Source organism: Carettochelys insculpta, chromosome 18 (genome assembly GCF_033958435.1).
Source record: "Carettochelys insculpta isolate YL-2023 chromosome 18, ASM3395843v1, whole genome shotgun sequence".
Classification (NCBI taxonomy): Eukaryota; Metazoa; Chordata; order Testudines; family Carettochelyidae; genus Carettochelys; species Carettochelys insculpta.
This window is the reverse complement of record NC_134154.1, coordinates 23239836-23264754: the sequence shown is the minus strand read 5'-3', so window position 1 is coordinate 23264754 and position 24919 is coordinate 23239836. Positions and strand designations below refer to the sequence as shown.

The 24919-nt window shown below is 45.7% G+C and overlaps 1 protein-coding gene and 5 non-coding genes across 7 annotated transcripts in view; 1 reads left to right on the top strand and 5 right to left on the bottom strand.

Moving 5' to 3' along the window:
• Positions 1-7468: 7468 nt before the first annotated feature.
• TRNAA-UGC (transfer RNA alanine (anticodon UGC)) lies at positions 7469-7540 on the bottom strand. The gene has a single exon. It is a non-coding gene; the product is annotated as a tRNA-Ala (tRNA).
• A 637-nt stretch (positions 7541-8177) lies between these two features.
• Positions 8178-8249, bottom strand: TRNAD-GUC (transfer RNA aspartic acid (anticodon GUC)). The gene has a single exon. It is a non-coding gene; the product is annotated as a tRNA-Asp (tRNA).
• A 744-nt stretch (positions 8250-8993) lies between these two features.
• On the bottom strand, positions 8994-9066 carry TRNAF-GAA (transfer RNA phenylalanine (anticodon GAA)). Its single transcript has one exon. It is a non-coding gene; the product is annotated as a tRNA-Phe (tRNA).
• A 7632-nt stretch (positions 9067-16698) lies between these two features.
• On the bottom strand, positions 16699-16770 carry TRNAD-GUC (transfer RNA aspartic acid (anticodon GUC)). The gene has a single exon. It is a non-coding gene; the product is annotated as a tRNA-Asp (tRNA).
• A 613-nt stretch (positions 16771-17383) lies between these two features.
• On the top strand, positions 17384-17455 carry TRNAA-UGC (transfer RNA alanine (anticodon UGC)). The gene has a single exon. It is a non-coding gene; the product is annotated as a tRNA-Ala (tRNA).
• Positions 17456-20924: 3469 nt separating this feature from the next.
• Positions 20925-24919, bottom strand: part of DHX37 (DEAH-box helicase 37) — a 29000-nt gene continuing 25005 nt past the window's right edge. For both annotated transcript variants that reach the window (XM_075012832.1, XM_075012834.1), the window contains exons 26-27: positions 23559-23656; positions 20925-22174 (exon numbers count right to left, since the gene is read on the bottom strand). In XM_075012832.1, coding sequence (XP_074868933.1) covers positions 22092-22174; positions 23559-23656 — 181 coding nt within the window. In that variant the 3' untranslated portion in view covers positions 20925-22091. The remainder of the gene's footprint in view (positions 22175-23558; positions 23657-24919) is intronic.

Genomic DNA, 24919 nt, shown 5'->3' with positions numbered 1-24919 from the left:
TCAACCTGTAAGTGGCTTGTAGGCTAGTTCTGTATTACAAACAATTCACTCAACAGTATTATAATTGTTTACAGTAAAACCAGTGCAAACATCTAGTTTAATTGATGCAAAGGTCCCAGAATTTGCGATCAAACTAGGGTTGGAGTCATAGGTAGGGTGTTGGTTGCATAGTGTGCATTCTTAATTATACACACACAAAGAGTTGGCAAGAAACTCAAATTTAGAAAGTCAGTAATCTAGCCTGAAAATATACAGGGATGTTAGACCTATTCTGTAACACGTTAAACCCTTTTAGTGAACAGTACTGTAACTATAACCTTACAAAGAACCCTTTCACTAAACAGTGAGGTGTGACTGTATTTTATATGTGCTCCCCTCCTGTTGTTGGGTAGTAATCTGGCATGCACTCAGGTGGCACTGATTTTAAAATAATCAAATTTTAAAACTTCAGAACACTCTTTCACCACAAGATGGAGTTTCACAGCATAATTGGATACATAATGGATACCTGCCTAATTTTCATGCCCTACATGCCATGTACAGTAAACGCTCATATCCGGCAGCCCTGGGACTGGGAGCTTTCTGGATATTCAAATATGCTGGATAATAGAGAGGTATACCTAGCAATGCATGACTAAAGAAAAACAAGTTTAAATATTAAGAAACAAACAAATGTATGCAGAGTGCTCTATTTACCAGCAACAGTAGTATTGTACATTGTAAACTTATTTGCTGTATTTATTTAAATTTCCTTTTACTATACTGTACTTATAGAAAACTGAATTAAAATTTACTTATGGTTAAAATGCCAGTTATTTGAGAGTTACGGATGATAGAATGTGGTTAAGGAAAGGCTACAGTTACACTACAGTGATCTGTTTACAGAAGTCACTGTTGGAAGAGATTTCCTGACAAAACTTCCGATGTCAGAGTGCAGCCACATACAAAAGCCAATCAGAAGAGTACTCTGCTCTGTCGACAGAGCGACCGGACTGCCCAGATGTTCTCTTGACAAAACAGGCCCCCCGGGAGCACAGCAGACAGGGCTATCCCTTGTTCTGGATGCCCTGTCTGTGGACAGAAGGCCCCCCCGAGAGCATCCACATGATTGAGGGGCAGAACGCTGCCAGCGAAAGTGCAGAGTTCTGTCGACAAATTGTTGACAAAACATACTTTGTGTGTGAACGCTTCACCTGTTTTGTTGACAAAACCAGGGGCTTTTTTGGCAAAACTCGCTAGCGTACCTGTAGCATGAATTTTTACTCTATCTTCATTAGTGGTGTATGGCCTAGGGTCTGTCACTATGAATTAATTTCTCTGGAAAGCCTTACACCTGTGGGGTTCCTCACCGTTGCAGGGATCTGTGATAGAGTAGAGGTTCTCCAGCTACATACTCAGCCTATAACTCCTTTGCCCGGAGCTGAAGCCTTTGGGCTTCAGTGTATCCCCACCCAGGTGTTGGGGCTTAGGCTGGCGTTGTCACGTGTCCAGTTTTGGACTGGAATGCTTGGTTAAAAAGGGACCTGAGCAGCTCAGGTTGGGATCACGGTTGATGCAGCAGGGGTCCAGAGCTAAGAGAGGTTACCTACCTGACCTTGCTCTGCCACAGAACCTCTGGGCCTCCCTGGACATCCATGGGCAGGCTTAAGGGCTGCAGGGACCTGGCAAACACTTGCTGGGAGCTATAGTAAGTGATGCTGGAGCTCTGCACCCCTTGGCGACCGGGTGCTCGCGAACAGGGTGCGTGCTAACAGGAGGGAGTTTTGAGAGGCTCTCCTGGAGGAGGAGAAGGAAGGAGCAAACTAAAGCACCTTGGGGTAAGTGGCTGCTTATATTTGGAGGTTTTGGGCTTGTGTGTTTGTTTGTTTGGAGTTTGTTTGTTTGGAGTGCTGAGCTGAGTGTTTGTTTGTTTGAAAGGCCGTGTGCTCAGGCAGGCAGGCAGGCAGGCAGTTGGAAGCTGATTAGGTTTGAATTGAAACACCGTGTGCTGATTGGCTGAGCTGTAGGCAGAGGGAGGAGCTATCAGGGAGGCCGAGCACTTAAACCCTGCTAGTAAGCGACCAGGTGCTCGCGAACAGGGTGCGTGCTAACAGGAGGGAGTTTTGAGAGGGGAGTTGAGAGGGGGAGTTTGGAGACAGCCAGTGACTTTTATTGCCCTTAAACTAAATCCTTTATAACAACCTCTATCTGAAACATTTAATTAACCCTCATATATAACTAGAGTAGGAAATGGAGGCAGAAGCCCAGCAGCAGAGTGGGGGCTATCCTGTTTATTGTGTCGAGTGCAGTATGTATGACTACCTACCCTGTGGGTGGGTGGCGTATGTGTGCGCTCGATGCAAGGAGCTCCTGGCCCTCAGAGACCGAGTGCGTGCTTTGGAGGCCAGGGTGGCTGAACTGGAGGAGCTAAGGAAGGCAGAGGTGTTTGTGGATGAAACTTTCCGGGACATATTAGGGCTGTCCCACCTCCAATCTGACAGTCCTGATGCTGTTACGGAGGATGAAAGGCTCAGGGAAGGAGAGCAGTCAATGGGAGCAGAGGGAAACCATCCCATAGTTGGGACCCTCCTTCCAGAGGGTGGTGATGTATCCTCTCGTGCCGAGGATACTTCTCCGGGGGAGGGAGCGCCAGCTGTTAGGAAGAAGCAGGTTTTAGTAGTGGGGGATTCGATCATTAGAAATATAGATAGTTGGGTTTGTGATGACCGGGAGAACCGTATGGTGACTTGGCTGCCTGGTGCGAAGGTTGCGGATCTCTCGAGGCATCTAGACAGACTTATGGGCAGTGCTGGGGAGGAGCCGGTCGTCGTGGTACATGTTGGTACCAATGACATAGGGAAGGGTAGAAGAGATGTTCTGGAGGCCAAATTTAGGTTACTAGGAAAGAGACTGAAATCTAGAACATCTTTGGTGGCATTCTCTGAAATGCTTCCAGTTCCACGCGCAGGGCCAGATAGACAGGCAGAACTTCAGAGTCTCAATGCGTGGATGAGACGATGGTGTAGGGAAGAGGGGTTTAGATTTATTAGGAACTGGGGACACTTTTGGGGTAGGGGGAGCCTATACAGGAATGATGGGCTCCACCTAAATCAAGGTGGATCCAGACTGCTGGCATTAAACATTAAGAAGGTCGTAGAGCAGTTTTTAAACTAAGAGGTGGGGGAAAGCCGATTGGTGCGGGGGAGCACCTGGATCGGACGGAGACTTCTCTTACACGAGGCTCCATAGATAGGGATTCCCTAGAAGTTAGTCAGATAGGGAACGTGGGAAATAATATATGGGCAAGATCAGATGTGAAACAATCGTGCATAAAAAAATCCAACGCGTCTGTGAAAGGCGGACATATAAATAGTGGTAGTTTTCTAACATGCTTTTACACTAATGCTAGGAGTCTGTCTAATAAGATGGGTGAACTGGAGTACCTCATATCAAAGGAGGAAGTTGACATAATAGGCATCTCAGAAACATGGTGGAATGAGGAAAATCAGTGGGACACTATCATACCGGGATATAAATTATATCGGAAAGACAGAACAGGTCGTGCGGGTGGCGGAGTGGTACTATATGTGAAGGATAATATAGAATCAAATGAAGTAAAAATCCTGAAGGAATCAAAATGTTCCATAGAATCATTATGGATAACAATTCATTCCTCTAATATGAATATGGCATTAGGAATATATTACCGACCACCTAACCAGGACAGTGATAGTGATGCTGAAATGATAAGGGAGATTAGAGAGGCTATCAAAATAAAAAACACAGTAATAATAGGAGATTTCAATTATCCCCATATTGATTGGGTGCATGTCACCTCAGGACGGGAGTCAGAGATTAAATTTCTTGATGCCTTAAATGACTGCTTCTTGGAGCAGCTAGTACAGGAACCCACAAGGGGAGAGTCGATTCTCGATCTAGTCTTGACTGGAACGCAGGATCTGGTCCAAGAGGTAACTGTTACTGGACCGCTTGGAAATAGTGACCACAATATAATAACTTTTAATATTCCTGTGTTGGGGAGAACACCGCAGCGGTCAAACACTCTGGCATTTAATTTCAAAAAGGGGAATTACACTAAAATGAGGAAGCTAGTTAAACAGAAACTAAAAGGTAGAGTAATTAAACTAAAATCCCTGGAAGCTGCATGGAAACTGTTTAAAGACACCATACTTGAGGCCCAACTTAAATGTATACCCCAAATAAAAAAACACAGTAAGAGACCTAACAAAGAACCACCATGGCTAAACAGCCATGTTAAAAAGGCAGTGAGAGAGAAAAGGGCAGCTTTTAAAAAGTGGAAGTCAAATCCTAGTGAGGAAAATAGAAAGGAACATAAACACTCCCAAATTAAGTGTCATAATGTAGTAAGAAAAGCCAAAAAAGAGTTTGAGGAACAGCTAGCCAAAAATTCAAAAAACGATAGTAAAATGTTTTTTAAATACATTAGAAGCAGGAAGCCTGCTAAAAAAGCAGTGGGGCCCTTGGATGATAAAGATATAAAAGGAGCGATCAAGGAAGACAGTGCCATTGCGGAGCGATTAAATGATTTCTTTGCTTCAGTCTTCACGTCTGAAGATGTTACAGAGGTTCCTAAATCTGAGCCAGCCTTTTTAGGTGACAAATCTGAGGAACTCACTCAGATTGAAGTGACATTAGAGGAGGTTTTGGAATTAATTGATAAGCTGAATAGTAACAAGTCTCCAGGACCGGACGGCATTCACCCAAGGGTTCTGAAAGAACTCAAATGTGAAATTGCGGAGTTATTAACAGTGGTTTGTAACCTATCCTTTAAATCCACTTTGGTACCAAATGACTGGAAGACGGCCAATATAACGCCAATATTTAAAAAAGGCTCTAGAGGAGATCCTGGCAATTATAGACCGATAAGTTTAACATCAGTACCAGGCAAATTAGTAGAAACACTAGTAAAGAGTAAAATTGCAAGGCACGTAGAAGAGCACGAATTGTTGGGCAAAAGTCAGCATGGTTTCTGCAGAGGGAAGTCGTGTCTAACTAATCTATTAGAATTCTTTGAAGGGGTTAATAAACATGCGGACAAGGGGCACCCAGTGGACATAATATACCTAGATTTCCAGAAAGCCTTTGACACGGTCCCACACCAAAGGCTTTTATGTAAATTAGGTGGTCATGGGATAGGAGGAAAGGTCCTTTCATGGATCGGGAATTGGTTAAAAGGCAGAAAACAAAGGGTGGGAATAAATGGTAAATTTTCACAATGGAGGAGGGTAACTAGTAGTGTTCCCCAGGGGTCAGTCCTGGGACCGATCCTGTTCAACTTGTTCATCAATGATCTAGAAAATGAGGTAAGCAGTGAGGTGGCAAAGTTTGCAGATGACACCAAGTTGTTCAGGACAGTCAAAAGCTAAAGGGATTGTGAAGAACTACAAAAAGATCTCAGCAAACTGAGTGATTGGGCAGCAAAATGGCAAATGAAATTTAATGTGGGTAAGTGTAAGGTAATGCATGTTGGAAAAAATAACCCAAATTACATGTACTACATGATGGGGTCAAATTTAGCTACGACAGATCAGGAAAGGGATCTTGGAGTTATAGTGGATAGTTCTCTGAAGACATCCACGCAGTGTGCAGCGGCAGTTAGTAAGGCAAATAGGATGTTAGGAATTATTAAAAAAGGGATCGATAATAAGACAAGATATCATACTTCCCCTATATAAAACTATGGTACGCCCACATCTCGAGTACTGCGTGCAGATGTGGTCTCCTCACCTCAAAAAAGATATAACGGCATTAGAAAAGGTTCAGAAAAGGGCGACTAAGATGATTAGGGGCTTGGAAAGGGTCCCATATGGGGAGAGGCTAGAGAGACTGGGACTTTTCAGTTTGGAAAAAAGGCGATTGAGGGGCGATATGATAGAGGTATATAAAATCATGAATGGTGTGGAGAAAGTGAATATAGAAAAATTATTTACCTTTTCCCATAATACAAGAACTAGGGGACACCAAATGAAATTGATGGGTAGTAGGTTCAAAACTAATAAAAGGAAATTTTTCTTCACACAGCGCACAGTCAACCTGTGGAACTCCTTGCCCGAGGAGGCTGTGAAGGCCAGGACTCTATTAGGGTTTAAAAAAGAGCTTGATAAATTTTTGCAGGTTAGGTCCATAAATGGCTATTAGCCAGGGATAAAGTATGGTGCCCTAGCCTTCAGAACAAGGGCAGGAGATGGATGGCAGGAGATAAATCACTTGATCATTGTCTTCTGTTCTCCTTCTCTGGGGCACCTGGCATTGGCCACCGTCGGCAGATGGGATGCTGGGCTCGATGGACCTTTGGTCTGACCCAGTATGGCCATTCTTATGTTCTTATGTTATGGCCCAGCCTGGAGTTGCAGCCCAAGCCTCTGATCTCTAGCTCCCGAAGAGGAGAACCTACCCGTCTGCCCACATAAACCCCAACTTTCTGACCCAGCCTGGAGCTCTCTCCTGTACCCTGAACTCTTCATTTCTGGCCCTACGCAGAGCCTCCATCAGAGCCCAGATCACCTCCTGCACCCTATCTGAGCTGGGTGAAAGCATGTGAGGATGGGGAAGAGCAAGCCACCAGCCAGAGTGAGGTGGAAGAAGCTCGGGGTATGGCCTTGGGGAAGGGGTGCAACATGGGTGTTCGGTTTGGTGCTATTCAGAAATTAGCAGCCCTAGGCTGGGCTTTGGCCCACCCATACTCGCAGGGCAGTGGTTCTCAGGTTTGGCCTCCCTTCCTGGCCTTGGGTAGGAACTTTTGCGCAGTGAAGCTTGAGAAGCCCTGTGCCAGAGGCTCAGATTACAAAGCCAAAAACCTTAGCCCAGTGCTTGTTGATAATAGTGAGCCCACAGACCAAATCTGGGCTGCCAAACACTTTTGAATGGACCTAGAAATCTTCTTTAATATTATCATTATTATTTTAGTAGTACATTCTCTGATAAAGTATATATATAAATAATTGACTGCCTCACGTTACAGCCTGAATCAGAAACGTACTTGCATGCAGAGGTGCTGGAACATTTTTAATGCGGGGATGCTAGGAGCTACTAAAATGCATTGTGAATTCTGCAGCTGATGGGAACCACTTCAGTCCAGGGGCTGCTGCAGTACTCTTAGCACACCTGTGCTTAAATATGCAACTTCCTGATGTGGGACTAAGATTGTAAACTTGTCTTCAGAGTTGGTTGTAGGGCATTTTTGGCACCATGACATTCATGAATAAATAGTTCATTGACCTAGTCTTATCATGTTGCTAGAACCATCATTTTAGGGCTTTTTAAATATGTGCAATTTGCCTGCTCATGCTGGTATGGAGCACAAAAAGCAGTGGGTTATGCCAGTGGTTCTTGTAAAACGTAAAAAATTACCGTTAGTGGAGTTTCAACCTGTACCGGTTCAAGTTATAGTAAAACATCAGACCCTTAAAGTAGTAAATGCGAAACAGTGAAGGGGAGGAAAAACAATTGGAGATGCCGGGGATTGAACCCGGGGCCTCATACATGCAAAGCATGCGCTCTACCACTGAGCTACATCCCCTTGCTTATTTAGTGGTTGTCAATGGAGAGCAATATTGCCACCATACAAGTTGCTCTCAATTTCTAGGTTGACGTTCTTTCTCTGTCTAGGGAAAGTGCAGCTGTACGTTGCACCTTGCAGCTCGTACACACCATAGACGCCCAATGGCTTACCTAATGGAACCACGGGAAAGGGAAGCGGGCTGCAACGCGTCAGAGAGAGTCCGCTGTGGATACAATGGGGCTGCGCTGTCGATTTACGGGGGAGTATTTAACTAAAACTGCTGAGCGCTGGGTGAGAAACTGAGGCGGCGGACTGGGCCCGCAAGAGCCCAGTAGCTTCACCAGCTTCGCGGAGAGAAAGAGCGGGGAGAAATGCAAGAGAAGGCACTGGGCATGCAATGCAAAGCTGAGGAAGCCAGCTGCGGCACAGGCAGCTGCATCGCCCATATGCAATCCGCTGCTGGCCGCCTAGCCGCGCTGTGAGTCCAGCCCTCCTCCGGTGGGCGGCAGCTATAGCCCCGAGAAGAAGCGGGATGCCATCCCGCTAGATGAGCGAGAAACCGCCAGTGGTCTGAACTGAACGGCCTTTGTTTGCTGCCGGTGGAAAAGAGCGAAGAGCTCCCAACCTACGACTATGTAGCAAAAGGTACCTCTCTCTCCCCGTCGGGGAATCGAACCCCGGTCTCCCGCGTGACAGGCGGGGATACTTACCACTATACTAACGAGGATTGGGTGAAGGGCAGGATTGCAGCAAGGCTCTTTGGAACCTGCTCCACCTGCCACACCACCCAGCACAGCACGTCTCCGTCCGCGTATGTGACATGCCCTGTACGTTGAGGCACCTGCCAAAGGTGTTTCAGGCTGATGCGCCGTGAGCGCACAGCTCCCTGCAGGGGGACCAGCCGGTTCCCACACCTGGGAGACGCGCCGCCTGGCTGTCTGCACCCCATGCAGAAGAGCGCGGGTTCTTTGTGGGGGCGGGCAGCCGGCTGGCTCGGCTTTGCACGGGACTCTGCGGCCCGGGATACCCCGTCGCGACAGAGCCGGGTGGAGGGTGGGCGCGTGCTCCAGGGGGGCGACTACGAACATGCGCTATAGCACGCTTGCAAGCCCTCAAGTCGCTGATACACCCTAAAGGAGACCCGTACGGGTGGGGGGCGGGGTAAGAGCCCCACTTACATACGCACCCCCCCTGGCAGGTGCTGCTGACAGCCTCATCCCCAGCAGCCCCTTCCAGGCCCACGTGCTGCACAGGCGCAAACAGCAGCGTTTCGTTAGGGAGCAAACTGCAAAGTTCAAGCGCGCCCCCTGCCGTTAGATGATTTCTCCTTGCATAGCAGAACTAAAAAGGCATTGCTACAAAACAATAGCAGCGCAAAAGGAGTGCCGGAATTATTGCTTCGTGGGGTAACCTTTGTCTTCTCCCCCGTAATAATTTCTTCGGCTTTTTTCTTGTAAAAGGAAACTTCTTCTGCCGAAACCCGGGATCGAACCAGGGACCTTTAGATCTTCAGTCTAACGCTCTCCCAACTGAGCTATTTCGGCGGGTAAGAAAAAGTGTGGCTGAATTGTAACACCTTCCTGTCCCATGCAAGTGGCTCACATACAATTTGTTTTCGCTTTTCTTTTTTGCAGAGCTACCCACCTCATACCAACAGTAACTGCAAACTACATGTGACCACTTGGTACTGAAAGCATTTTGAACCTGGTAATTTTCCTTGAGAAGAGGAAACAGGACTGTGAAGGGCTGGAGACCTACGTCAGAGTTAAAGATGATCTTTGACTTGAAGTTTATACTTGAAGTAAGACTAGCTGTTTAGGGTAAGATTTTTGCATGTAACAAGTTAATTGGTGAATTAGAAGCAGTGATGCATTTTCTATTCATTTTAATTCAGTAACTTACTTTGATCTGTCTGTTTTTTATTTGCAGCCACTTAAATCATACTTGTTGTACTTAATAAAAACACTTTTGTTTACTATCAGTGCTGATGATTGGTACCTGGAGTGAGTAACCGCTGTGCATATCTCTCCCTAATAAAAGGAGCTTACCTGATGAATTTTCAGAGTTCCAGAGCAGCCAAGGCCACTTCCAGTTTTTGAGGCCCTTAGCTATAATAAAAATAGAAAAAAAATATGACACATGAAAACAAAACAAGGCACCAAAAATGTGCAGCTTTCTGCCAAGAGAATGTGTCACGTTTTGGTGCAAGAGGGATGTGCATTAAAACAATAGCAAAAATTATCAAATGGCAAAGAATTAAGATGTAAATGGATCCTTCTCTGTCATATTCCACTCTGTGCAATAATAAGATTCCATGGAAGGTTGAAGTCTAGAAACATGCCTAAGGGAATTAGACACCCACCTCCGATTTGCTTTTTGTAATGGGCCGTGCCCACTGCCCTTACAATTCTTACTCAAAGCAGGCTGCAAGCAATGAACTGAGCTTTCCAGTCTTCACTCCCTCCAGTTTTCAGACTGGTATATTGAAACGCAGAGAAGCCATTTACCTAAGATTGTGCAGAGTCCACAGCAGAGCTGAGAAAAGGTCCCAGTACTCTGCCTTAAACCAGGGATCACACATGCACCCAGAGCAAGCGACAGTAGATGGAGTCCTGACTTCCTGAGGTCTCTGCACTAACCACTAGACACAACTGTCTTCCTTTAAATAATACTTTGCCTTTTATCATGTTGCTTTCCATCCCCATTTCAGGGACTCACAGGTCGTGTCCACACTTGGCCCATATGGTCCCAGGGGAAACCCCTTCAGTGTTACAGGCTCTTTTCAGGGGGTCAGTCTCTCTTAGGGCAGCTCCTCCACCTCCTGCAACCACCACCTCTTAGAGCCCCCAGCACGACTGTCTGCTGTGGGCCCTTATGGGGGGTCCCCTTGCTCTGGACTCCTGAGGGTTTCTTGAGCACTGAACCCAGCACAGGAATTCTCCAGCTCATAAGCCTGGCCTCTCTAGCACAGCACAAATAAGTCCCTCCTGCAGCCCAGTGAGCTCTGTCTGATCTCTCTCCTGTCCAGTCCTGCAACCCTCTCCTTCCATCCAAGGCTCCCATTCCCCTTCAGCAGCTCCTCCTCTGTCCAGGGAACCAGGGTCATCTGGGCCCCTATCTTCTTGGTCTCTCCTCTCATCCGGTCCTTTCTCACCCCTCACACACCCCCAAACCACCAAAGATAGAACCAGCTCTATTAACGGTAGCTTTTGCAGCTAAATTTCCTTCAAATAAGCCTCATACTGTACTAAACCTGAACAGGGAAAATAAAACAGGTCCACTTTACAGTCTGTCTTACACCTTAGGACAAGGCACTTGCAATCTTTACAATATCCTAGGAGAATGTTTGCATAATTTTTATGTCTAAAACTGCTTTAATTAATAGATATCACTGGCACATTTCTATTGCATGTCAGTTTGTTTGAAGTTGAACAAAATTTGCACGTGACCCACAAGCTGAGGGAATCCTGAAAATAAACTGTGGCCTCTGTTCATAAAAGTTCTCATAGCTCCACACACTTAGGCTCTGTCAAGACTAGCCCAACTTCAAAGGGGGCCTGGTAATTAGGGTGTTGGGAGATTACTAACGAAGTGCTGCGGTTTATATGTAGCACTTTATTAGGCTAAATCTCTCCCGCAGCAACTTTGAAGTGTGAAACTTCCCAGTGGCGGTTTGCATGTAGCTGTGGGTCAAGCATGGGCACTTCAAAGTGTGCACGCTACTTCAAAGTCCCTTTACTCCTCAACATTTTGAAGTTTCGGGCTTTGAAGATGCCACAAGGGAGATTTAGCCTAATGAAGTGCTGCATATGCACCGCAGGACTTCATTAGTAATCTCCCAGCACCCTAATTACCATGCCCCCTTTGAAGTTAGGGGCTAATCTAGACACAGCCTTAGCACCGAAGGCCTTTGCAAAGCCTATGTTCCAATGCTTGTTAATTTGGGGGCCTAAGTGGAAAACTTAAGCACTGTAGAGGGACCTTATATTGGTTCTTGGGTACAGATGTGAATTTCACCTGCACAGAGCTGTGAACTACCAAAGCGTACTAGGTGCAGAGTTGGCACAGTCTTTAGGTGCCATTAAGAAGCTGATCCTTGGAATTTTTACCCAGGGACAAAAGCGCTTGCTAACAGAGTGATAGGAAAACAAAACCAACATCCACTACTGTTCTGGCTTATAAGCAGCACCACCAGGAGGTTCAGATCCTGCAATTAAATCTATGCAAGTCGACTCGGTGGCTGCTTGGAGCCCCGTGTTCTGCAACAGGACTCTTTGTGGGCATATATCGGTTTGCAAATATTAACCTGGCCCTAAACTGACAGAAAAAAGGAACTCTGCACTGTGCCAGCTTTAGGCTCCAGACATATGAGGTGCTCATTTTCTTCAAACAGCACTGAGCACACTCAGCACATTGTATGGAAGACCAGGGACAGGGTAGGGCCATTGCTCAGTGAGGAGGAAGAAACAGTAATAGGGAACTTGAAAATGGCAGAGATGCTTAATGACTTCTTTGTTTCGGTCTTCACTGAGAAGTCTGATGAAGGAATGCTCAACGTAGTGAATGCTAGTGGGAAAGGGGTAGGGTTAGAAGCTGAAATAAAAAAAGAACAAGTTAAAAATCACTTAGGAAAATTAGATGTCTGCAAGTCACCAGGGCCTGATGAAATGCACCCTAGAATACTCAAGGAGCTGATACAGGAGGTATCTGAGCCTTTATCTATCATCTTTGGAAAATCATGGGAGACAGGAGAGATTCCAGAAGACTGGAAAAGGGCAAATATAGTGTCCATCTATAAAAAGGGGAATAAGAATAACCCAGGAAACTACAGGCCAGTCAGCTTAACTTCAGTGCCAGGAAAGATAATGGAGCAGGTAATTAAAGAAATCATCTGCAAGCACTTGGAAGGTGGTAAGGTAATAGGAAACAGCCAGCATGGGTTTGTAAAGAATAAATCTTATCAAACTAATCTGATAGCTTTCTTTGATAGGATAACGAGCCTTGTGGATAGGGGAGAAGTGGTAGATGTGGTCTACCTAGGCTTTAGTAAAGCATTTGATATGGTCTCTCATGATATTCTTATCAAAAAACTAGGCAAATACAATTTAGATGAGGCTACTATAAGGTGGGCGCATAACTGGCTGGATAACCGTACCCAGAGAGTAGTTCTTAATGGTTCTCAATCCTGCTGGAAAGTATAACAAGTGGGGTTCCGCGGGGGTCTGTGTTAGGACCGGTTCTGTTCAACGTCTTCATCAATGATTTAGATATTGGCATAGAAAGTACGCTTATTAAGTTTGCAGATGATACCAAGTTGGGAGGGGTTGCAACAGCTTTGGAGGATGGGGTCATAATTCAAAATGATCTGGATAAATTGGAGAAATGGTCTGAGGTAAACAGGATGAAGTCTAATAAGGACAAATGCAAAGTGCTCCACTTGGGAAGGAACAATCAGTTTCACACATACAGAATGGGGAGAGACTGTCTAGGAATGACTACAGCAGAAAGGGATCTAGGGATTATAGTGGACCACAAGCTAAATATGAGTCAACAGTGTGATGCTGTTGCAAAAAAAGCAAATATGATTCTGGGATGCATTAACAGGTGTGTTGTGAACAAGACACGAGAAGTCCTTCTTCCGCTCTACTCTGCGCTGGTTAGGCCTCAGCTGGAGTATTGTGTCCAGTTCTGGGCACCGCAGTTCAAAAAAGATGTGGAGAAACTAGAGAGGGTCCAGAAAAGAGCGACAAGAATGATTAAAGGTCTAGAGAATGTGAGCTATGAAAAAAGGTTGAAAGAATTTGGCTTGTTTAGTTTGGAAAAGAGAAGATTGAGAGGAGACGATAGCGGTTTTCAGGTATCTAAAAGGGAGTCATAAGGAGGAAGGAGAAAACTTGTCCTTCTTGGCCTCTGAGGGTAGAACAAGAGGCAATGGACTTAAACTGCAGCAAGGGAGGTTTAGGTTGGATATTAGGAAAAAGTTCCTAACTGTCAGGGTGATCAAACAGTGGAATAAATTGCCCAGGGAGGTTGTGGAATCTCCATCGCTGGAGATATTTAAGAACAGGTTAGATAGATGTCGATCAGGGATGGTTTAGATAGTACTTGGTCCTGCCATTGGGGCAGGGGGCTGGACTCGATGGCCTCTCTAGGTCCCTTCCAGTCCTAGTGTTCTGTGATTCTATGACTGGGAAAGAGGAGTGCAGTCAACAGCATACTGTTTGCTGGGCACTTCGGAGAGCACTCAGAGACCCTGCTCGGTTCACATCCCCAGACTGAAACCTCCTGTGCTCTCTAAAGAAAGAAGAAAGTGTGCCTGGTACTTCCACAAGGGGAAGAAATGGTTTTTCTTCCCTTATAGCTTTGAATTAACAAAATTAATGCAAAAGCTTGATTTTTTATTATTTTGTAATTATGACTCATAGCTGCACATTTTTTACCTTAGAACTAGTTCCACCAGCTGTAATCATTTGCCATTAACAATAATTAGCCATCCAGTGAAGCTACTGAAAAAGAAAACCAACATCCCACATTTGTCAAAGTACCACTCAATAATTCTTCACCACATTTTCTTCTTCTCGCAGCCACTTGATAACAAGTAGGATGCCTTCTTGTCACCCTCCTATTTGTGAGTCCGTATTTGTCCCCACATGCCTTGGTGCTTATTTGTTGATGGCAGCAGGAAGAATTTTGGTTGAATGAAATGCAACATGAAGAGGTTAACAGGAAGACCGACAATGGCTAGGGCAAGAATGAAGATGAAGGCTAAACGTGGTGCTATTCTATAACATCCTCTTCCTCTGACATTGACCCCACTAGCATCGTGCTGGGTTTTGGGATTCAAGATGCAGGGAGCGGCTGTGAGAAGGTCATACCTAAAACACACATCTCTCTCTCTCTTCCCATAAAACATAGAGGTAACAGTGAAGTCATTGTAGTCAATGGAAGAATGACTCCTACCAGCAGAAATGGTTATGAATTCCCCTAGATAATGTAGCATGAGCAATGTGGAACAGACTGGGTAAGGCAGAAATTATCCAGAAGAACAGTTAGATTATATGTTAAAATATGGGAGGCACACTTACCCCAGCTTATATACAAATTTGTCATAAGCTATCATAAGCTTTAGTCCAAGATCTATAGCCCTGAGCCTCACACACAGGTTTAACAAACAACAGCGGTCCTATAGCATCTTAGATACTAACGAATTCATTAGGTCATGCGCTTTAGTGGGTAAGACCCACCTCTTCAGTGGAAACATGGATTTAACTTTGCCCTGTGGGGCCCTGATTCAGTGATGCATTTGGATTGTGTGCTTAACTTTATCACCAGGTGTGCCCTCGTTGACAACAATGGACAACAGTGTGCGAACTTAAACGTGCCTCAGTCAGCCATACACTTCTGAGTTATTAGAGTGACATAAGGAAGCTTACGTCGGCTTAACCAAGGACATGTCAACCAGCGGGCAGAGCTGTCCCGTCGTATGGATGGTTTGACCAACTGCCCCAGGCCCCGTGCTTTGGGACACCCTGTGGGACCAAGGGGGCTAGCTGCGGGCCACAATTATAGCACTTGCTGAATGCAGCCTGCTGTGTAAATGAGCTCCATCCTTTGCAAGCCTGCTCACTTCTCTCTTGCAAAAGTACCAGAATGCTCCTACTTTTAAAACAACATCTGAAAAGGTTCTTGACCTCTGGTGCTTTCCTGAGGGCTCCTGCAGCTTGCAGTTTCCAACATTTCATGAGTTCCAGAGCTTTGGAGAGGGTTTCTGCGTGTCTAGTTTTCAACCGGAAGGTCTGGTCAAAAAGGGGTCAAATCAGAGGTACTGGCTGGATGCTAAAAGTCTGGTTACCATGGGCAGGGTGGCTGCCTGTTCCTGAGCAGCTGCTTCCACAGCAGCATGGGTGTACCGCCTGCGGCAGCAGACAGGCCCTTTTAGGAACATGATTTGCAGGGCTACAGTCGAGGACAGAATGCAAGGGCCCATGTTGAGCAGGGCAAGAGGCTCCAGCAACCATGAGGTGCTCAGGTAGGTGGGGAAAGGGACTGCTGGCCTGGCAGCGCAAAGGAAGTCAGGGAGGTGCTGTGACACATTGTAACTGTAGGGCTGCCTGGTGACTCCTGCTCTGCTGACCTGCACTTCTAGGCAGCCTGATGGAGCAGGGGTTTGCAAGTCCCTTGACACATGGAGGAGGGAGAGCAATGGTTAGGGGGAGAGGAGAGGAGCAAGTGGGAGGCAGGGCAGGGCCTTAAGGGGAGAGGCCTGACAGAGATGGGGCCTGATGGAAGAGCTGGCCCGGACAGGGGGATGGTCCGGTTTTCAGACATTAGAAATTTAGCCAGCCTAGCCCTGGAGCATGAAAATCTGATGGGCACGGAGTTCTTTCAGGCAATGCCAAAACTCTTTAGAGTTCCTCCAGTTTGAACTAGGCCAGTGTGTTGGATTCTGCCTTGCTCCTTGCCAAAGAATGGCCACTCGCTAGCCATTGTCTGTCACCTTTGATGACACCTGGCTCATGATGTCGGCTCATTCTTCAGCTCTAAGAAACAGGTTTGCCCATTCCCCAGGCATGTCTGGCAAAGATACTTTGGGTATGATTTCAGCTGGTGTTGTTTAAGACTATGTACAATGTTCACACTCATTTCATCATCACCTTATCGACCATGGAGTTATTAGGTTTTTCAGATGGCACTTCCCAAGTTATATTTTGTAGGACAATTATTACACTACCCTAGGAGGTTCATTCTCTCACCTCCCCCCCAGTTTATTACTTCGTTAACATCAAAGAGGCTGCAGGCCTCATGCACTCTCTTTTTTCAATAATCTGCCATCTAGCCCACATAGATAATACTTCGATTAGCCACACACCTTAGCACTTTACAGCAGAATGATGTCAGAGCAGCAATGTGGCTTGCAAAAAAGTACGCCTCACCACAGTGAACGCACTTCTGATGTGACTGGGGTGGAGGGCCATCATTTTTACAGCATTAAAGCAAAATCATTCTGAAGCAAGAATTAAACAGATTGCTTGGCCCGAGGTGTTTCTCTGCAGAAGCTGCCTGGTGGGTAGCAATGCTGAAAGGTTTCAGGAAGAGTTTAGTTTTTTTTACCCCTCACCATCATCAATACAAACGTCTCCCTAAAGGGAAGGTAGAGGAAATAAAAGTTACTGGCCCTCCCCGTCGGGGAATCGAACCCCGGTCTCCCGCGTGACAGGCGGGGATACTTACCACTATACTAACGAGGATTTGCCTGAATTCCATTTTCCTCCTAGCTGTGGTATACCTCTTTTTCACCGTGCACAGGGCTCAACATCAGTTTTTGCTGTTTCTGTGGTGGTGTCCCTGAATCTATTCCGGGGCAGCTACTGGCTTTCTCGTGCTCTGGTCCCTTCTAGTGCATGCACCAAGCGGCTGCTTCCTTCATCCCCCTCCACTCCCGGGGAGTACACCCCGGAAACCCCCCAGCAGGCAGACTGCAACTGTCAGCACCAGCCTGGCGTCCAATGCCACGCGCTCGTGGAGGGCAGGTGCAATGTGGCACCTGGGACTGACAGGGCCGGATCGGACGGGTTCCCAGGTTAGACTGCTCAGGTGACGGGGGCTGTAAGGGGATGGTGGTGGGGTGCGGTGCATGCTGCAAGGGGGCGCTGGCGAGTTGTGCATGCTGTGTAAAGAGCACAAGGTGCAGGGCCTGGCGCGAGAGAGCTGTCGGGCGCTGCAGGCTGGCTCCGTATTGCGCAGCTGGGAGGGTGCTGAATAGATCCCAGCAGCGGAGAGAGAGAAACGTATTTCGAGCAGGACGCGCACAGCTGTTCTTTGCTTGCCTGTACAAGGAGCTTGCCGAGAAGCTGTCACGCGGGGGATGTAGCTCAGTGGTAGAGCGCATGCTTTGCATGTATGAGGCCCCGGGTTCAATCCCCGGCATCTCCACTTTTGGGCCACGTTCGCCTGTTACAGACCCCGGAACTTTGCAATCCACTAGCTCTCCGGGGACCGGCCGCTTGGAAATCGGTAATCGCCCCTGCAGGGGGTAGCTATGTTCGAAATTGATGCAACGTGATTGCAACAAGCGCGGGAACTTAATCCCCGCGCGCCTGCGGGGCCTCTCCAGCCCCGGCAGGCAGGCAGGGCTGTGCCCACACACCCAGGGAGGACAGCAGGTGAGGGCAGGGCTAGTAAACCACACTTACCTCAGAGGCCCTGCAACGCTGTGCGGGTGCAAAAGTTCAGCGGCAGCTCCTGGATTTTAGTGCTGGTGTCTCCAGTGCTGGTGAACACAGGAGTCACCATATTGTGCACATGGTAACGGCTGAGGGATCCAGAGGTGCCCGTGTGAGGGAGAGGTGAACAGGTGTTTGTTGCAGGCTGCTCTGCACTCACGCTGAACATAAGAACCAGCATACTGGGTCAGCCCCATGTCCTCTCTTCCAACAGTGGCCACTGGCAGGTGTTCCAGATGGTATGAACAGGACAAATACCCATCAAGCAATCCCTCCCAGCACCCATTTCTAGCTTGTGCCAGAGGCTGTGGACATCATTCCTATGCAACCAGGCTAGTAGTCCTTGATGGGCCTATCCTCCATGAATTTATCTAGCTCCTTTTTGAACACTAAAAGCTTCTCTTTGGCCCTGTTCTGCAATTTTCAATGGCTTTAGAGCAGCTGCCATTCTGATCTGGAGCAGCAGCAGAAGCTTCCTATGAGCTTGCGTCAACATGGACCTCTCTCATGGTGAGCCCAGTGTGCCCTTACATAGTGAACAAGTCATCTTGGGGCACTTACAGACTAACATTTTGGAGTATAAGCTTTGGTGGGCAGAGACTGGTATTTGCCCACCAAAGCTTATCTTCCAAAATATCTGTTAGTCTATAAGTGCCCCAAGACTTCTTGTTGTTCTCAAAGCTACAGACGAACACAGCTACCTCTCTGCCCCAACACAGTGTTCGTTAACCTCCCAGCCTACGTGCTTCTGTTTTCAAGTGTCCACATCACGCTATCTACAAAAGTGACCAGCCCAGTGAAGCTGCAAGGGATTTAATGTTAATGATGGAGCACAGCTCAGGACTTTCAGGTTTGATTTCCTGACCACTAGACATTCAGATGAGATAGTACATGTGAAAATGTTCTAGTTGTTTTCAAGTGGCTGTTTCACAGCCAAAGGCAAGAATGTTTAACATAATGCACAATAGACACAACTGCTACAGGGAGAAGGGGTACAAGGGGAGAAAGTTGCCATAAGATACACAACTCCAACTATGAGCATAGCACACAGCTGGAGTCGACGTACCTGAGGGTGACTTTTTCTGCCCTCCTCACAGTAGCAACTGCAAGTCAACGAGGACAATCCCAGTGTTTGATTTAGTGTGTCCTACTAGACGTACTAAAAATCAAACAAATGCTGTATCGATTTCCCTCGTGTCATCCAACAGGTAAGTGTAGGATGTAGCCTTAGTGTGAAGTTGAATGCCTCTCATGTTCCTTAGGTAGCAACAAAGTCAGCCTTAGGTGGAACTAACATTTAAAACATGCTGCAGATTTCAGTGTAGATAGTGACTGTGACAGAGTCCCTTGTAAGCCCCTGTGGGTCCCTGCACTTCCTGGTGTTTCTCTGTTGTGCCTCAGAGACCCCTTATCTGCCCAGGCCTTTCCAAAGGTAGGCGTCTCTCCTAGAGAGCCATCCTCATCATAGTCAAGTCCAGAGTGGGGAGGATAAAGCCAGTCCCCTTCCAGGCAGCACCTGCTCCAGTGGAGTAAGCCCTCTGGGGAAGGGTGGGGGGAGTCCAGACCCACCCTCTACCCTGGACTCCGTCCCAGGGTCCCTACGAGGACAAGAGACAACTGGTAGGGCCTCTACCCCTGCCCCAAAGTAGCAACCTCACCCTGGGCCACTTCACCCGCCGCTTCCCCATGGTACCTTCTCGCTCGCTCACTCTGCTCTCACTCAGCTCCTCCGGTGAGCATTCCAAAACCTTGCCCCATGCAACCAGTGAGGGGAACCTTTTATAGGGAGTGCAGGGCCTCAGTTGACCAATGAGGGCTTGGGCCTAATCAGGGAACAAAAAGGCATTGGCCCACCACCCAGTATACCGTCCTTCCAGAAGGTTCCTGAAGCTCCAAGGTAGGGGTCTGCCACATGACATTATTCAAATGAAGCTAAACTAGCAACTTTTTAAACTGCATTTATCAGTGTGTCATCAATTACAATTTCAGGCATAAAATAACCTTTTCCATGAAGCAAGGTAGTGAAGAACTTTGATTTTCTTGAGGCTGAGAGTCCAAATCACTTTGCCAGTCCAGAAGTGCAGGCAATTAGATGCTGCATGCGTTGGATGGCACGTGCTAGGTGCACACAGTGGGCTTTTAGCTGAAGTTCATTCATCTGCTTTGTATATTTTGACATGACATTGAAAATGTGTTGACTTGTAAAGTTTTAGTTTTCTGAATTGCAACATCTGCTGTCCATTACTGTGACACCATCCTCATTTCTCGCAACTGAGAATTTAAGTGGATAAAAATAAAATGCTTGTTGTAGTAAGATGGAAGGCCTAAGTCCAAGCAGCACAGGCCTGGTCTGAGGCCTAGCTAACAATGGGCAAAACGTGGCTAACGTAAAGTAAAGCTAGCGGTGAGCAAGAGGCAGGCCCTTGCTGACAGAACTTGCCACAAACAGGGCAGAGTGCAAACCACTAATGGGTAATCAGCCCAGCTGCAGAACAGCCACTGGTACTGGTCATAAGTTGAAATCATGTGGTACTCCCAAATTCAGTAGAAAAGGCCGTGGTAGTCATGCCGCAGAGATACAGACCAAGGTTCAGGAAGGGGTCTAAAATAACAGGATGATGGATAAGAAATCATCTAATCAAACCACAAGATAAGGGTGAGGAGTGGTAACCTGACACACTCACAGGGTGGCAACCCGACAGGTCAGCAGTGAGGTGTGAACTGTTTGTACCTGTATATAAAGTGGTGGCTTGGGGAGACAGTCTTTGGGCTGGGGGCAGTGGAAATTTCCGATAACTGTTACTGTACTTTGCTTAATGATACATCTGGCCTGGAACCTTTGATCCTTATCTGGTTTGTAGTCTTTGGGGCCCGCTCGGGGTGTCTGGTGGTCACTGGCCCCACACCACTGAGTATGCACACAAGCAGCCTTCTGGTTATCATCAACAGAGCCAGAGATCTGTGAGGACACCACAGCAGTAAATCCTCCTAACCGTACTCATAACCCATAATTTTGCACAGCTGCAAAAATTTAAATTGATCAAAGTATCAGAATTATTGAAAACAAAACACTGATATCACTAACATTTAAAAAATAAAATAAAAATCAAATTATGCCACACCTATTGTGGTTCAATGTTTATGTTATAAAACACTTAAAACATGAAAAATTGCCGATATAAAAGAAATAAACATTTTAATTCACAGATGCCCTTCCAAAATATGAACATATTTTACATTTTTTACAATGTATAAACACTTTAAACAGCTATTTATGGTCATATTTCATTAACTGCAGATCTGCAGTCTCTGTTAAGGATAAAAGCACCTATTTTATACGCGACAGCTGCCACATTTCTAGACATGCACACTGAACAGTCAAACCCCAAAGAAGCTGCATCAGCTTTTTCCACATTTAAATTCATCTCCAGTTTAGCAGGGGATGCCAACTTGCCTATGCAAGGAAATCAAAATACCTTTTAATGATGCTTTCACCGGGTTCGCTTTTTATATTAAAAAGAGTCGATTATTTTACAGAACGAAGGCATCTCTTGCATACGCTTTCCCCCTTTGCCATATGACTTTTCAAAAGTTTTGCACTGGGCAAACTGGTGATGCAAATAACCCAACAATGTTTGCCAACCACATGAAATACGATCACACCAACTGGATGTCTGGCAAGACGCAGCGTGCTGGGCTAATAGACAGTAATCCTGGAACCCTTTCCCAACTGGGGCTAAATGTGAGTGGCTTGCAGAGGGATATCGCAGGAAAAAGGAAAAAAAAAACAAAACAACACAAAAACAAAACACAACAAAAAACCAGTTGGAGAAAGAAATGGGACAGAAAGAGAATTTAAAAAAAAAAAGACTGACGTGGCTCGAAGGTTTCAGGTTTACAGCTATCCTGGTGCTGGAGTGAATTCAAATGATTAAAGGAATCCTGGAAGGCTGCATACTCATCTGTCATGATTTCAGGTGTGCATATGGAGCGTTCATTCTGGAAGGCTAGAACACTAGAGTTATTCTTTTTACGCTACCACACTGCACAGTGACATACAGATCCCTTTACTTTTCCAAGTCAAGTACTCTTCCTATTTGCTGTAATCTGCTTGACTAATATAGTCTAAAAAGAAGCTTTTAAGAAAAGTTAAATACACTTGATAAAAAGTTACCCAAAAGATAAAGACTTGGATACATCCTAGCAACGCAGGTGGTAAGATGTCCTCCATTAGTACAACTGTCTTTCCACACCAAAACACAGACTACTTCTTCTTCTGAGTTTTCCTAGAAAAACGTAGTTCTAGTGATGTCTGACAGATAGAGATTATCCGTAGAAATCTTAATTCATGTTGTCACAGGCGGCCAACGTTTGGCTACATCATTGTGCATAGCTTCAGGGAGCCAATGGCAATATGCAGACAGCAAGTCTGAAACAAAGATACGAATCAAAATAGTTAACAGTGGAAGATGATCAACTAGAAGGAAGGGCTCTAACAACTGGGTCAGTTTCATTATGCTCTCCAGAGAGTCTATAAAAAAAGAGTTAGAATCTGTTTACATCCAGTGAAATACAGTAATGGAAGCTTGGATTATCTAAATTTCTCTGTTGCATTGCGTCTTCCAATGAAAGACCAAAGAAGAAACTCCTTTGCACACATTCATTCCAAAAGAAACCTCAGTGTTCAAAGCCACAAACTTGAGAGAGAACTTATTTCTCCTTGGGAAAGTTGGAGTTTTGGGGCATCTCTACTTTTTGTGATGAAGACAAATTCTCTTTTAATCATTAAGCTCAACTTAATGCCCCGATCCAAAAGAGTGCTTATACATATGTGTAAGGCCCGGGGCCTTAAAACTGAACAGGAGAACACAGAGAGGTACAGCAGTGGAAACCAACAACAACCGAAAGCTCTGCCTGGGACCTTGGGCTTGGTCTACACTAGGCATGTAAGTCCACTGCAGATACAAAATTCTAGCTATGGCAATTGCATAGCTAGAATCGACTTATCTGCAATCGACTTACCTGGCAGTCTTTACAGAGGGAGGTTGATAGAAGAAACTCTCCCACTGATATCCCTTACTCCTTGTGATAGCAGAGAGTATAGGAGTTGACTGCCGACCCCAGATAGTTCTATTTTGTGCGTCTCTAGCAGGCACGTGAAACTGAACTCTGGAAGATCAACTCTGGTGGGGTCAATTTTCCTTGTAGTCTAGATGTACCGTTAGATAGGCCCCCCAGCCTCTGCCTCAGCTTCTCCACCTGTAAGAATGGGAAAATAACTGTCCCACATGTAACACACCTGAAGCGTTTAAATGAGCCAAAAGTATGAAAAAGAATGCAAGTGTTACCACTCAAGTTAACACTAGAAATCCTTTTAGAAAATGAATTTTTACTCCTTGCACCATCTTGTATAAAAGTCAGATTATTTGGTATGCTTAATATTGTCAAAAGTACATTAATTGGCACAAGATTTTTCCTGTAACACAGCCACTTTGTGATAGAGCTGCTGCAAAGTCTGCTTATCGCTGACAAATCAAGACAACTGTATTTTGGAGAGCATTAAAAGGAAAGAATCTTTCCAAATCTTCATTTTCATCAGATGATAATTTTAGGAACTCTCTCAATATACTGAAAGACCAAAACCACAACACAGTTACCCTAATGAGAAGATGTTGAAAATGGTTGCTATTTTCTTTGGTATGGTATTGTGTGCTCCATTAGTTAAAGTTCAAAAGATCAGGTGTGCTTAAAATCAAATAAGAGCCCGATGCTGGAATGGCTAATAATCACCACACAGCAAACTTAACACTTACACTTGGGATTTTTCTTCCATGCAGCCAGCAAAGCATCACAATTATCCACCCTTTCTGAAACAAGAGCCTTCATCAGGATTTCTGTCCGGGGTTGAAGCCTGAGTGAATTCCAAAATAAAAAGGAACCAAATGTATATGCGAGCTACATTCGTCTAACTATATCACGGACGCATGTCTACTTTAGTGCTTGCAATCTAGAGTTTTGCTTTAGTTTTATAACAATACTGATTAGAGGTTAGATGTACACACAAAACAGCAAACTCAAGATTAAAGGAAGGTCTAACTGCAGCCATGTTGAGCCCAGGATATTAAAGAGACAAGGTGGGTGAGGGAGTATATTTTATTGAACCAACTTCTGATGGTCAGAGAGACAACCTCTCAAGCTACAAAGAGCTGTTCTTCTGGTCTGGGAAAGATCCTCAGAGCGTCACTGCTAAATAGAAGATTGAACAGGGAGTTTAACATGAAGTAGTATATAGTCTAATGGACCATTCAAAGTGAAAGTTGTTAATATTCCCGTTGTCATCAGACAAAAAGGGGACATATTCCAGATTAATGTAATGAGACATACATCCAGTGTTTTTATTAAGACTAGGATTTTCGGTGTCTAGTAAAGCTATGAATTCAAGCTTCCAGGTTCATCTTTCGAAAGCATGCGTGTCTCCTCTGGATGGAGATGTGAGAGGTCAGGTACAGAGTGATAGGGAGTTTCTCTCTGCTATCATTCTCCTGTGTGTGTGAGTTCATTCAAGAGCGTCGTAACTGTCACCCACACAGTTGTTACTGCGGCATTTAGTGCACTGGAGGAATTCCGTGGATTTTGAAAGGTGCCTTGTGAGGGTGCAGGGGGTTAATCACCGTACTGCTATGTCACGGCCATGAACAGCAAAAACAGGTGAAAAACCTCTTTGGACCTTCTGTTTTCTTAGATGACTGAAAATAGTTTAGTTGGCTAAACTGTGAAGAAAATGAAGGAGTCCCAGGGACTGATCCTGCAAGAAGTTACGCATGCAAGCAGTGTTCCCTCTAGTCATTTCCATCCATGTGCAGATTGTTTCTATCAAGGTTCAGAACACATTTTTTATGTGCATCACCAACAGAATCAAAAACATAGCTGTGGGCACTCTGCCCATCAGCCGGGCAACACTGGAATCTCTCCTGAGCATCCCCACAAGCGCAAATCTTACAGGAAAGCATTGCATACAAGTAGTTTTACTGACAATAATCCCCTGGAACCGGTGTAATTAACTCTCATATGTAAGTGTTTACAGGATCCTTACAATTCTACACTTTCGCTTAATGAAGGCCATTGGCCTTAGGTTTGCTAAGACAATCTTCCTTTGCGCTCTCATTAACAGCAT